The sequence below is a fragment of the Sapajus apella genome, unplaced genomic scaffold (genome assembly GCF_009761245.1).
Source record: "Sapajus apella isolate SASKATOON/1434 unplaced genomic scaffold, GSC_monkey_1.0 scaffold3, whole genome shotgun sequence".
NCBI classification, from domain to species: domain Eukaryota; kingdom Metazoa; phylum Chordata; class Mammalia; order Primates; family Cebidae; genus Sapajus; species Sapajus apella.
The window spans coordinates 66,906,465-66,919,894 of NW_022436943.1; the positions used below are offsets into that span (position 1 = coordinate 66,906,465).

Consider the following 13,430-nt stretch of genomic DNA (forward strand, 5'->3'; position numbering starts at 1 on the left):
AAATTAGCCGGGCTCGGTGGCTCACGCTTGTAATCCCAGCACTTTGGGAGGCCAAGGCGGGCAGATCACAAGGTCAGGAGTTCGAGACCAGCCTCGCCAACATGGTTGAAAACCCATCTCTACTAAAAATACAAAAATTAGCTGGCCATGGTGCCAGGTGCCAGTAATGCCAGCTACTCAGGAGGCTGAGGCAGGAGAACTGCTCGAACCCGGGAGGCAGAGTTTGCAGTGAGCTGAGATTGGCGCCACTGCACTCCAGCCTGGGCAACAGAGCAAGGCTCTGTCTCAAAAAATAAAACAGAAAGAAGGTCATGTGAAGACAGAGGCAGAGATTGGAGTCATGCTGTTCACAAACCAAGGAACACCCAGGGTCACCAGCAGCCAGGAAAGGCTCATGGAACAGACTGTTTCCTAGAGGCTTCAAAGGGAGTGTGGCTCAACTGACACTTTGATTTCTAACTTTTAGCCTCCAGAACGGTGAAAATAAGTTTCTGGTTTAAGGCGCTCAGTTTATGGTAGGCTGTGTTATGGGAGCCCTAGGAGGCCAGCACAAGGGGACTCAGGATTAACGCCTCTGCTGAGGACAGGAGGGCAGAGTCAGAAGAGGTCGGGGTCCCAGGAGCCATGGGCTGCCACATACTCTGGTCTGATGATCTCTAGGCTTGCTTTCCTTGACAGAGAAATAAGCCCTCAGCTGCGTAAGCAGTGGGTAAGCAAGTTTGATTACCGTTTGCTGCCCACACACCCTGGCGAACTTGCCTGACCCCATTCAAGTAAGGTCTCCACATCAAAAAGAGGTGCCTGAGGCTGGCTGCCTGGGAGGCCCTAAGTGCAGCTCTCCCGGCTTCTCTTCGAGGCACCCTGGTGGGGAGAAGGCACTGCCATAATGGTCCTTTCTCAGCTGAGGACCTTTCCCACCCAGCAAGCAGTGCACAGCCAGGCTCCAAGAACGAGAGTGTCTTTATTGAAGTTGGGACTGGGGCCTCTATAGGGGCCCTGGCTTCTGGGCTGTAGGTTTGTGGGGTGTGGGGTCTTGAGTCAAAGGCTAGGGACTAGGGCAGGGTATCAGAGAGTGATGTCATCTTCGTACAGAGACAGCAACAGCAGGACGGTCCAGCCGCCCAGCAGGCCCACGTTGTGTAGCAGGAAGAGGAGCCAGGGCCGAGGGTCCCGCACTTTCAACATGGCCGGGAGCTGAGGAGCAGGTGGGCACCGGGTCAGCGCCCCTGCCCAGCTCGCTTGCTCAGCGCCCTGCCCAGAGCAGCCCCCTCCCCTCACCATCCTGACCATGTCGCAGAGCGCCACGTAGAGGAACAGGCCGGTGGCCACGGCCAGGATCCAGGCCTCACTCTCCTCGCCGACTCCGACGGCGAGTGCCACGTAGAGACCGGCGAAGGCCGTGAGCGCGGAGGCCAGGTTCAGCAGCAGGGCTTGGCGCACGGACAGCCCCGCGTGCAGCAAGGCCGCGAAGTCCCCTGGGGGCGGGTCCACGGCAACAGCTCCGCCCTCCTATCTACATGACCCGCCCACCTCCTTTCGTGACTCGCCACCAAGCCCCGCCCACCTCCTTTCGGGACCCGCCCCTCACCACCAAGCCCCGCCCACCCGTTTCTGTCGCCCCGCCCAGCCCCGTCCGACTCCGCCCACCGCTCACCCAGCTCGTGTGGCAACTCGTGGCAGAACACGGCCAGCGAGGTGGCCAGCCCGGTCTTCCAGGAGGACGCGAAGGCGGCGCCCACGGCCAGCCCGTCGGCGAAGTTATGCACGGCGTCGCCCAGCGTGATCACATAGGGCAGCAGCCTCAACTCTGCAGGCACAGCGGCCGTGGGTTCTCGTGGCCTGTCCCCAGCCCCGCCCGCGCTCCGCACAGACCCCAGATCCCCCAGCCCTTCCGGGGTCGCCCCCTGGGCTCACCTGGGCTCAGTCTCCTGGGCTCCGTGTTCAGCAGCTCTGGGCTCTCCTCCGCCACCTGGGAGGAGCGCAAGTGAGTCCCACTCGGAGGCGAGGCAGAGGAGGGACGCGGCGGGGTGGGACGGGAGGCAGGGCCGCAGGCCTGGGGTGGGGCTGGGAGTGTGGGCGTGGGACGGGGTCGGTGGGAGGGGCTCCGCGTGGAGCGGGGCATCGGGTGCCCACTCACCAGGTCTGCGCGAGAGCCCTCGTGAGGTGGCTTGGGCTGCCGGAGCTCCCTGGGTGCCAGCTGCAGGGAAACGCCATGGCTGTGGCCACCGTGGTTGTGGCTACTGTGGCTGCAGGGCCTGTCCTCCATGTCCTGTGAGGGTACCTGCTCAGTGTCCACCCGGCCCCCAGCACAGCCACCCCCAACCCAGGTACCTTCCCAAGAAGCCTGACCTCTGGGTCCCTGGGCAGCAGGAGGTTGAAGAGGTTCTCAAACAGGAAGAAGGCGTAGAGCCCGGCCAGCACCGCCAGAAGGCGCCAGGTGGGCTGTGGGCTGAGGCCCTCTTCACTGTGTGTGTGCAACCCCAGCACCTGGGGAGTAGGGGCGCTGGACTAGAGGGGCCTCAGGGCACCTCCTCCCCAGACCCAGGGAGAGGGGTTGGGGTTCAGTGGTGGGGTGGGTAAGGGCCCTGGGAGGGCATGGCCTGGGAGTCCAAGGTGGGGAAGGAAGGGCGGCGGTCGGGGGGGCGGGTTGTGGGGGCAGACCTTGGGCATCAGATGCAGGAGAGCGTCCCCAGTGAGTGCACCCACCGCCAGGCTCAGGAAGGTCTGCAGGACATAGTGCGTGACCCCCCTGCAGCCAGTGCAGGTCAGCAGCAGGAGACCAAAAACGGCGCAGAGGCAGATGAGCAGCGTGGCCAGAGAGCCGTACAGATAACCTGGGGGCGGATGAGGCCAGTGAGAGCTTTTCTTCTAGACGCAGCCCCTCCTTCTGGGGTGTTGATCACCAGGGCTGCAGGCGCTCAGTGTGCTCCAGGCCTTCACTCAGGCTGACCCTCCTGCCTCAAAGTGCCACTCCCTCCTGGAGACCCCCCTTTCCCTGTTCTGCTGTTTCTACCTCCAGCCCCTGCTTGCTTTCTCCATCCCTCATTCTCTGCAGCCACTTCTTCCTCCCTCCCTGAGTCCCACCTCTGAGCTGCCAGCGCAGTGCCGGGGCGGGCACTCACTCTCTGCCTGGCTGAGCTGGTCCTGGAGGGGGGGCCCGTGCTGGGAGGTGCAGGCCCCACTCAGCTGCTGTTGGAGCAGGGCAGGACTCAGTTGGGCCCAGGCCTCCGGGGTCACCCCTGCCTCCTCTGACAGTCCATACACAGCCATCACGTCCCTGGCGCTCAGGCACACCTGGGAGTGGCAGGACAGGTCAGGGGCCTGGGCAGACCCCATTGGGGCCCCATCTCACCCCAGGGCACAGCTCACCGTGTCCCACACACTGGAGCTGCTGTTGGACGTAGAGAGGGGCACAGGGTCCTGGCCGCTGGCCCTCCTGTGCTGGTGACTGTGGTCGCCATGGGCCTCCATGGTGGAGCCCACCCCCAGGCGCTGCATCAAGGCCGACAGCTCTGGCAGGGAGAACAGTCAGCACCGTGAGTCTGTGTGGGCTCCAGCCCTGCCGCCCAGGGACACAGAGGCTGGGGACTCAGGGGCGCCCCCATCCGCAGCCCAGCCCAGGCCTCACCGACCAGCGTGATAGGGGCCTCACTGCCGTGTTGCTGGAACACAAAGTCCACAAAGTACTGAGGGCTGGGCAAGGCGCGGAAGCAAGACCCACTCCTGACGTGATCCAGCAGGGCAGCCAGGACGCCCCCAGCACTGCCTGGAGCCCCCGCCTCCACGGCCTCCTCCAGCAGCTGCGGGATGTCTACGCAGGCCTGAGGAAGGGGGACCTAGGCCTCAGCCTTCAGTGTGACCTTGCGTCCAGCTCTGCCACCCACCCGCTGGATGCATCTCCCACCAAGGCAGGATGTGCCCCACCAGCCCAGCCCTTCCTGCTGGGACCAGCTGCTCCAGGCTCCCACTCAGCCCTCTGGTTCCTTCCTCGTAAGACCCCCACCTGATCAGTAGTGAGCCCCACATTGTGAATCCCCAGCCTGAGGCCGACTCCCATGTGTCTCTCCAGGCCCCCAGGCTCCCTAAAGGCTCTGCAGGCCTGGCCCCCTGGTCTGTGGGGCCCTCCTCACCCATTCCCCTAGTCTGCCTGGTCTCTCTCTCACCGTCTTGGGGGCCTGGCCAGCAGCCCGGGCCTGAATCCTCTGCAGCAGTCTACTCAGGCCCAGGATCAGGTCCTCAGGGCTTTCGAGCTGGGTCAGGAGGTCATCCGCATGAGAGGCCCAGCCGCCAGCCTGAGCGTCCTCACATGTGCCCTCGGGGTTGCTGAGGTACAGGGCGGCAGCCGCACTGAGGCGGGCGATATACCCAGTCTCCAGGACTGGACCCGGGGGCTCGCCCAGGCCCAGGGCATCCTCCACAGACAGGCACTGTGGGCAGAGATGGGTGGGCAGGGGCGCTGGGCCACCAGGGAAGAGGAGAGGCCAGCCCAGCCAAGGGGCTTCCCAGCAGCCCCCTTCCCACTCTGCTCCCTCTCACGTCCAACAGCATCCACCACCCTTTCTCAGCCCCTTATGCCCTTCTATCTCCCCAAGCCCCTGTTCTGTTTCCCCAACTACAGGGGTGCATGCAGAGGGGTCCCCAACAGTGGTCCCCCATTCTCGGGGGACTCCCCTGGAGCCACTGCCAATTTGATGGCTGGGGCCAGCAGGGGGAGGTGGCCCCAGGGTCCTGGGGAGAAGAGGGGCTGTGTGTCCCTGGAGAGGCAGGCCCATCTGCCCCCACTGAGCAGAAGGGTGGGCTCTAGCCTGCAGGCAGGGCAGGGTGCCCAGGTACTACTGCCAGCCTCCTCCGCCTCCTGGAGTTTGCCCAGGGCTCTTTGCTGCTGGCTAGCAGGGCGGAGCAGGCGGCAAGAGGCCAGGGCTGGGGGACCCGTCGGGTGGGGCTGTTACCTTTCCACACGGCCCGTTGGCGCAGTGCACACGGTCCGCCAGCGTATTTAACAGGCCGCCCAGTGCCTCTTGATCCAGAGCGCCCTGGCCAGAGGCGAGCAGGCTCAGCAGACCAGCAGACGGGGACGCCGTCGCTGTCACCACCAGCACAGCCAGCAGTAGCCCCAGCTCCAGCGGGACCAGGACTGCCATACTCAGCTCCCAGCGTGCTCAGTGGGTGTTGCTGCGGCAAGGCCCAGTGCTTCTGGGCTGGCTGAGGGCGGCTTTGCTGGGGCTGCCTGGGGCCAGACTGGGGCTGGGCTAGGACCCGCCCGGCCCCACATGAGGACCTCTCCCAGGTATTCCTGCAGAGCTCTGTGATTGGCTGCTGGAGTTGCCTGGGTTAACCATTCCAGTGGCAGATCCTCCCTGACAGCCTGGAGCCACTGCCTGTGGGGGGCAAGGGCTGGGCCCCTTCCCCTGGACGGGCAGTCTGGGTATCTGCTCCTCTGCCAGCAGCCCCCCAAGTTGTGGAGCAGGGCCAGGGTGTCCCCTTCTGGCTCTCCATCTGGGAGCTGCTTCCAAGCTGGGGGACGCAGGCAGAAGTTCACAGATGCTCTCAGAGCCCCCAGGCCCAGGCCTCGGCCCCCTCCCGACAACCCTCAGCAGAGGCTGCCCAGACGCCCTCGGTGGCCCCAGTTGGGGGTGGGGACATGGGCCTCTCTCCTCCTGGGTCATGGGCTGTTGTCCCTGTTGGGGCCTGTGATGGGGTTGAAGGAACTGAAAAGGTGCCTGCTACGTCACACTCCTCTAGGCTGGGGACAGCCCCAAGGAGCTCCAACGCAGACACACAGGAGACGGACCTGGGTCCTGGCAGCCACCTGGCCAGGCTTGTGTCAGGACAAGGTTGGTACAAGACCCCAGCTCTAGGCCTGGGGGCAGGGAGGCTGTGGCTCCCAGCCCTGCCCTGCCTGTGCACTCCCTCTCTGGCCTTTGAGCCCAGAGGCCTTATCTCTACTGTGTTGGTGGAGGCAGGAAGTCTGGGGGAAGGGGCAGCAGATCTCAGGGCAGATTTGCCTTCTGAAGTGGGAGCATGGATGCCGCCTCCTGCCCAGCCCAGCCAGCCTGACCCTGAGCATTGTGGGTGGGGCTGGGGTGGGGAGCTGGTCTCCTGAGGCCCAAGGACTCTGTCCTGCCATGCACAGGGCAGGGTGCAGCAGGGCAGGGCGGGCATTGGGCCCAGTGTCCTGGGGTCTGGCCTCACCCCGCCATGCAAGGTGCCCTTCTAGCTGGGCCCACCCACAGTGGTATCCCTCTGGGGGCCCTTAGGGGAGACCACCTGTGGGTGTAGATGATTTCTGGGTCCCAGGACCACAAGGGGGCAGCTCTGCACACAGCCTGAAGATGCTGTGAACCCAAACTGGCCCTTTCCCTCCCGCACGACCCCAGGACCAGTGGGCTTGTTGGAGCCTCCCACGGCTCCAGGGCCTATTTTAACTTCAGGATAAAGGTCTTGGCCTGGGCCTGACCCTGTGCCCCGTCTGTCTGCACACAGCCGCCTCCCCAGGAGGCCTCAGTGCTGGGCTACAGGCCTCCTCCATTCATGTGACCCCACCCCTCCCAGCTGAAACCCCGTTCCATAGCCCAGGAACGGCTGCTGAGGGTGTCACCTGCCCATGCCACAGCCTGAGGCCGGCTTCCCCAGAGCAGAGGAGTTGCACTCTCCTGCACCCCAGGCCCACTGTTTCATCCAAGCTCATTGCAACTGCTCCATCTTAAAAACAACACTGGCCAGGCACAGTGGCTCACACTGGTAATCCCAGCACTTCAGGAGGCTGAGGCAGGTGGATCACTTGAGGTCAGAAGCACAAGACCAGCCTGGGCAACATGGTGAAACTCCACTTCTACTAAAAATACAAAATTGGCCGGGCGTGATGGCTCACATCTGTAATCCCAGCACTTTGGGAGGCCAAGGCGGGTGAATCACGAGGTTAGGAGATTGAGACCATCCTGGCTAATACGGTGAAACCCGTCTCTACTAAAAATACAAAAAATTAGCCGGGCCTGGTGGTGCTGGCCTGTAATCCCAGCTACTCAGGAGGCTGAGGCAGGAGAATCGCTTGAACCTGGGAGGTGGAGATTGCAGTGAGCCAAGATTGTGCCACTGCACTCCATCCTGGGTGACAGAGCAAGACTCCATCTCAAAAAAAAAAACAAAAAAAAAAAATGCAAAATCAAGTTAGGGTGCCCTGAGTGATGGTACGTGCCTGTAGTCCCATCTACTTGGGAGGCTGAGGTAGAATTGCTTGAGCCCAGGAGGTGGAGGCTGCAGTGAGCCTCGATCGTATCATGTCCAGCCTAGGCAATTGAGCAAGACCCTGTCTCTAAAAAGAAAAAATCCAGGCGGGCCAGGCTGGTTTCGGACTCCTGACCTCAGGTGATCCGCCCGCCTTGGCCTCCTAAAACCCTTCTACTTTCTGTCTTCATGAAACTGACTGGCTAGGGTCCTCACATTAAGTCAGATCACACCATCCTTGCCCTGTCCTGTCTGGCTTCTTTCACTCGTCACGATGTCCTCAAGACTCATCAAGGTCACGCCAGGTCGGGATGGAGCTTTACTTTGTTAGAGAGGATTGAAAAGTTCCGGAGGTGAACGGTGGTAAGGTTGCACAATAATGTGAACACACTGAAGGCCACTGAACTGTGTACTTAAAATCAGTTAAAATGGCAAATTTTTGTTGTATTTTATCACAGTAAAAAAAATAAAATAGGCCAGCATTGTGGGTAATCCCCATATAGGCACCGAGGAATGAGAGCTAAGCAGAACCCTGGCACAGTTAGGGCCTGAGGAATATCTTACTTTATAGTGTTACTACTCAGCTATTTCCTTTTATATAATTGTTTATATAATCATATATTAGTTTATAGAAATAGGGCTTGAAGTCTCCCTTTATATAATCCTCTTTATATAATCATTAATAGTTGATAGTATGAGTGCCTAAAGAATATTTCCCTACATATATACCTATAATTATATTTTAGTTCATAATCGGAGGAATGCCTAGAGTGGACACAGAGCAGAGCATGAATTAAGGGAAAACAGTTACACCAGGACAAGAATCCATGGCCCAGGCGGCAGCGTTCAGTATCGTAAAGATACCCGCTGTATGGCAGGCTTGGGGCGAGAGCCACTCCTCCTGATAAGGAGTTGTAGGACCTTGCTCCAGTTCTTGAGGAAGGCTGCCCTCAGACCGGCAATCCACCTTGGTGACTGTGAACTTTATCAGCTCTTGCTACTGTGCTGCTCAAAAAGCATCTTCCCACAGAACCCATTGGAAGCTGCCAGAAGGTGGCGGTAACCCTGACAGCTCTGTCACTGCTGTGTGACTTAAAGCATCCTCCTATAAATCTTCTTAGAAGTAGTTTTCCCATAGATAGAAGTATCGCACTCTGCACCCTCTTCACTGCGCACGGCCCACCTTCAAGCCTCGGTAGCCTAATGGGGGTGGACCCCTTACTGCACACGGCCCTTGCCTTCATGGGAACGGGCCCCTTGCTGTGCACTGTCCACCTCCTAGCCTAGGTGACCTAATGGGGGTGGACCCTGTGTTTTATTGCTCACAACCCTATCACTATCCTTAAAGATGATTTCACTCACTGCCCTGCCCCCAACCTATACACAATAAATACGCTTCTGGACATTCGGGGCCTCGCCTGACTACGCTTACAGATGGCGTGGCCCCCCGAGCCCAGCTGCATTTTCTTTGTACTTCTGTGTCCTGTCTCTTTATTTCGCAAATCCTGTGCCTCAGCATAGCATAAGGCTCACCCCACGACCATGTGGGGCACACAGCCCTACATCTGGCTCCCAACGTGCCCTATAAGCATGGCAGCTCACACCCATAATCCCAGCACTTTGGGAGGCTGATCAGGTCAAGAGATCAAGACCATCCTGGCCACCATGGTGAAACCTTGTCTCTACTAAAAATACAAAACATTAACTGGGCATGGTGGCGCGTGCCTGTAATCCCAGGTACTCAGGAGGCTGAGGCAGGAGAATTGCCTGAACCCAGGAGGCAGAGGCTGCGGTGAGCCGAGATGGCGCCATTGCACTCCAGCCTGGATAACAAGAGTGAAACTCCGTCTCAAAAAAAAAAAAACAAAAAAACAAAAATTAGCTGGGTGTGGTGGCACATGCCTGTTGTCACAGCTACTTGGGAGGCTGAGGCAGAATCCCTTGAACCCAGGAGGCAGAGGTTGCAGTGAGCTGAGATTGTGCCACTGCACTTCAGCCTGGTGACAAAGGTAGACTCCATCTTAAAAAACAAACCGACAATGTATATTTATTTCAAAAAGACCCTCCCTGACCATCTGCCCACCTTGACACAGAAGTTTTGGGGTGCTGGTCCTCCCTTGAAGTGCCCTGCACCCACATGTGCCTGTCAGAGACATCAAGGGCCTGGTGGCCAGACCCGACAGTGCCCTTCCTCAGCTCCCCGGGGCTCCTCTTTGGCTCCTTGGTCAGTCTATTCTCACTTCCCGGAGCAGCACCCCCGGCCAGTCCTCCGGTTTCTTGGTGGGATTCGGCCTCCCTCTGCAGTCACGGATGTTGGCACCCTGCTTGATGGCTCCCCTTGGCCGTCTGAGAGGCCACCCCTAACTCAGCCCACCTGTCTTGTCCATGCGCCAAGCCCCCCTCGGACCACCACCCGACTTGATTTTCACCATCTGGCTTACTCTACACACCTCATTCCATCCACTCGAGATGCCACACGTCAAGAAGCCCTGTTGTTCTCAACTGCTAAGAGAGAGAAATGCTGCAATGAAACCTTGGCACATCCCTCGTCCTGACAGCACAGATGCTAAGATGTGAAATGTGCGTCCCTCAGAACCCAGAGGTGTGGTGTGTGGTCTGTTGCTTTCCTGGGGACAGCAGCAGGTGCAAAGCACACGCTGTGGATGGATGGCATCCCTCACCACTGCCTCCCCACCAGGCCCAGACTTCACACTTCAGCTTTGCCGGGGGGGCCTGGAGGAGGACCCTAGGGGTGGGCAAGACAAACTCCCACCCAATGAGTCACTGACTGGAGCCACAGATAAGTCAGGAGCCGTAGGCCCCAGTGCAGCCATCTGAGTGGGAGGTGGGGGCGAAGCAGCCGACAGCATGAAGGGCAGTCTCTGAGCCCAGCCCCAGCCAGTGCGCTGGGACCTGACGGCACTCAGAAGACCCCATGCTGCCCTGGGCTTTGGTGAGGGTGGGAGGGGCAGCAGGCAGCCTCCCCTGCAGCCAGTCAAGCCACACCTGGCCAAGGTGGTGGGCCCGTTCGTTCCCCAGGCTTCTGTGCCATGGAAGTGCCCCCCACTACATGCCCAGCAAAGCCCAGCAGGGAAGTGGCTGTCCCTGAATGACACAGGCCATGAGGGATACAGTGGCAGGGACAGAGCTAGGGCCAGGCCCCCACACAGGTCGAAGGTGGGTGGGCTAGAGGGGCTCATGCTCAGAGTCCCAGAAGGCAGAGAGAACACACAGGGCAGGCCTCGGGGAGCCATCCAAGCAGGAGGGTCAGAGAGCATCTTTATTGCGGGGAAGGGCCTGGCCCCCAAAGTCCTGACACCAAAGACAGACACAAGACGGGTAGCTGCAGCCAGTGAGTTGTGGAGGACAGGGTCCAGGAACCAGCATCTCAGACTCTACCCCCTCCCTGCAGGCGCTGGTGCCGTGGGCTCAGGCATGCAGGAAGCGGTTGAAAGCGTTGTAGGCCGACTCCAGGTCAAACAGCATCTGACGCACCTGCGAGTCATCCAGCTCGTCTGATGCCGACATGCCGCTCAGGGTCTGCAGCCTGGGGAGCAAAGCACAGGGCATGTGGGGTGGGAGGGCCTCAGGGGCAATGGGGGGCTCTACCTGGCGGGGAGGGCCTCAGGGGTACTACTGCCTGGCAGGGAGGGCCTCAGGGGCAATGGGGGGCTCTGCCTGGCAGGGAGGGCCTCAGGGGCACTGGGGGGCTCTGCCTGGCAGGGAGGGCCTCAGGGGCACTATGGGGGCTCTGCCTGGCAGGGAGGGCCTCAGGGGTACTGCTGCCTGGTGGGGAGGGCCTCAGGGGCACTACGGGGGCTCTGCCTGGCAGGAAGGGCCTCGGGGCACTGGGGGCCTCTGCCTGGTGGGGAGGGCCTCAGGGGCACTGCAGGGGCTCTGCCTGGTAAGGAGGGCCTCTACCTGTCGGGAAGGGACACCTACCACTGGCTGACTGTCTGGCGGCCCTCAAAGTCGGGCGGCAGGTGGCTCATGCGGTGCATGGTCTCCATCAGCTCCCGCAGGTCGGGCTGGATCTGGGACACACACAGCAGCTGGGACCCCCACACCGCTCCATCCCCTCCTGCCTAGACCCGCTGCCGGCCCAATGCCTGCACCTCATCCATGGCGCGGATCTCCAGACGTAGCTTGTCCATGACCGTGATGAAGAGCTGGGGGCGGATGTGCATGTGAGTTCCCATCTCCAGGGGTAGGGGAGGCCTCGCAGCTCACAGGCCCCAACCCCTTCCCAGACGCAACTGTCACTGGAGCCTCCTCACTGCCCAGAGAGCTGTGTGGGAACTGGAGGGTGAGCCCACACACTCTCTCCCGAGGCTGGGATACCCCCAGAATGCACCCTGTGCATGTCCCCACCTCAGGAGTCCAGGCTGCCCAGGAGGCCACCCTGCCTGCTGCCCACCCCTCATTCCTACTTAAAGGGGTTCCCTTCCACCCAGCAAGTCCAGTGCTGCTCAGCTCTGGAGGCCCAGGACCCTATGCTGTGCCCGGCTGCAGTAGCAGCCTCGGCCCTCCTAACCCTGTGGGCCCTGGGGGCTGGCGCACCGAGACCACATCAGCAATGCAACGGTTGAGATTGCCCTTGTCGTCCTTGATGGTGATGGGCCGATCCTCCTTGATCCGCTCCATGGCGAGCGGGCAGTCCAGCTGTCAGTTGCTGATATGAGTGCTGGGGCTCTCAGGATGGCAAGCCCCATGCAGCCAGAGCCCGACGGCCCCCCATACCCATGCTGACAGTCCCCGTCTTGCGGGGCTGGGAGGACCGGGCACTCACTCGGAATTTGCGGCAGAACTCATCAATAGAGCTGATTTCTGAGCCCTGAACCTGCCTGAAGGCAGCTTTGTACTGGACCAGGAGCCGCGAGCAGGCTGCAGTGTACCTAGGGAGAAGTCAGCTGCTTCCCGAGCATGGGACCAGCTCTGCCCAGCTCATCCCATTCCCTCAGCTGGTCCAGAGGCAGAGCAGCTCCCAGAGAGGGCCGGGCAACAGGCAAAGGCAGGCCAAGCAAGGAGGAGGGGCTGCTAGCAGCTTCATGGGGTGAGGTCCTGAGCCCATAGTGGTGCTTGGGGCTCAGCTCCAGGTGGAGGCCCCGGCCCCCCACCCATGCCCACCCTCTAACCACAGCGACCAGCACTGTTATGATGACCCCATCCACAGCTTATGGTCCTGTGTGGTGGCCTGTGAGGGTCTTGTGACCTCGTGGAACAAAGCCCCCCAAAACGTCCTGGGACATCTCCAAGCCTCTCGCCTATCTTGTAAGGTTGTCTGTGCTGGGGGATGAGGGTGGGGGACTGGACTGGATGACACCCCAGGGGCTGCTCCCCTGTTCACCTCCCTCACCACCCCCCTAGAACTTCCCTGGCTGGGAACCAGGGGCACCCTCCTCACGCTGCGTGGGCCCCACAAAAGAGCAAGTCTGATGGATGCTTGCTCTTGCTCTCTACGGAGCACCCAAGCCTGGCAGGGCAGGAACAGGCCTCCAAGAACGTGGGCTCTTACTCGCTGGGGGAGACGCAGTCCTTGATGTAGGCTTTCTCCAGGGCCTGCATAGTTTTCACCACCGCAAACAGCTCTGCCATGTTGTCGTACCTGAGGACACACCTGTCCATCGGGCCAGGCCCCAGGGTGCCAAGCCTAGAGCCCAGAGCAGCAGCCCCTGCCCAGAGGTGCCACTGCGGGAGCTCTGCCCTCCTCTCGCTCCATCCTGGAGTACCTCCAGAACAGCTCCCCATCCTGACTCTGTGTCCTCCCACTCCTTAGAGTGGGATGGGTTGGGGGGAGGCTGCCCTGGGGCAGCCAGACGGGCATCGGTGTGTTGGGGCAACCTGGGTGCCCGCACTTACTTCTCCCGCTCCCGGGCATTCTTGTACAACTTCACTTCCTGCCAGAGAGAGCAGACACTGGGGGCCAGTGCCAACAGGGGCTGTAGGGCCCCAGTGAGGCAACACAGGCATTTGCTGTTGGCCAGTGCCAGCCAGGTGGGCACCCACCACTCACCTCATACAGCTCTGGCTTGTTCCCAGGGGCTGCAAGAGAAGGCAGAAAGCTGGCAAGATTCCCCAAAGAGAATCTGAGGGTAGGCTCCAGCCCCAGCCTCCATTTCAGGTCCCATGCTGGGTCCCAAAGAGCCCAGAGGGAGCTGAAGCACAGGGTCCAACCTCACCCCCATCAGTGTGTGGAGGGACCTGGA

At 60.8% G+C, this 13,430-nt stretch overlaps 2 protein-coding genes and 1 long non-coding RNA gene across 6 annotated transcripts in view; 1 reads left to right on the forward strand and 2 right to left on the reverse strand.

Annotated features, from left to right (window-relative positions):
- Positions 1-942: 942 nt before the first annotated feature.
- On the reverse strand, positions 943-5,415 carry SLC39A4 (solute carrier family 39 member 4). Of its 4 annotated transcripts, XM_032256326.1 has the most exons (12): positions 4,950-5,415; positions 4,164-4,427; positions 3,629-3,821; positions 3,370-3,512; positions 3,123-3,294; positions 2,662-2,834; positions 2,350-2,487; positions 2,138-2,269; positions 1,915-1,969; positions 1,655-1,807; positions 1,288-1,475; positions 943-1,194 (listed from the first exon to the last, which is right to left on the reverse strand). In XM_032256326.1, the coding sequence occupies exons 1-12, from the start codon at positions 5,139-5,141 to the stop codon at positions 1,066-1,068; spliced, it is 1,932 nt and encodes a 643-aa protein (XP_032112217.1). In that variant the 5' UTR covers positions 5,142-5,415; the 3' UTR covers positions 943-1,065. The 4 variants fall into 4 exon arrangements, with proteins under 4 accessions (XP_032112217.1, XP_032112233.1, XP_032112206.1 ...); XM_032256342.1 differs by lacking the exon at positions 4,164-4,427; XM_032256315.1 differs by having other exon boundaries at positions 943-1,475.
- Positions 5,416-10,483: 5,068 nt separating this feature from the next.
- The window catches only part of VPS28 (VPS28 subunit of ESCRT-I), a 6,109-nt gene continuing 3,162 nt past the window's right edge, over positions 10,484-13,430 (reverse strand). The window contains exons 3-10 of the mRNA XM_032256369.1: positions 13,238-13,266; positions 13,084-13,121; positions 12,740-12,829; positions 12,014-12,119; positions 11,785-11,886; positions 11,340-11,393; positions 11,167-11,258; positions 10,484-10,771 (exon numbers count right to left, since the gene is read on the reverse strand). Coding sequence (XP_032112260.1) covers positions 10,654-10,771; positions 11,167-11,258; positions 11,340-11,393; positions 11,785-11,886; positions 12,014-12,119; positions 12,740-12,829; positions 13,084-13,121; positions 13,238-13,266 — 629 coding nt within the window. The 3' untranslated portion in view covers positions 10,484-10,653. The remainder of the gene's footprint in view (positions 10,772-11,166; positions 11,259-11,339; positions 11,394-11,784; positions 11,887-12,013; positions 12,120-12,739; positions 12,830-13,083; positions 13,122-13,237; positions 13,267-13,430) is intronic.
- The window catches only part of LOC116535414, a 1,269-nt gene continuing 667 nt past the window's right edge, over positions 12,829-13,430 (forward strand). Inside the window, exon 1 of the long non-coding RNA XR_004262188.1 lies at positions 12,829-13,391. This is a non-coding gene — a long non-coding RNA (uncharacterized LOC116535414). The remainder of the gene's footprint in view (positions 13,392-13,430) is intronic.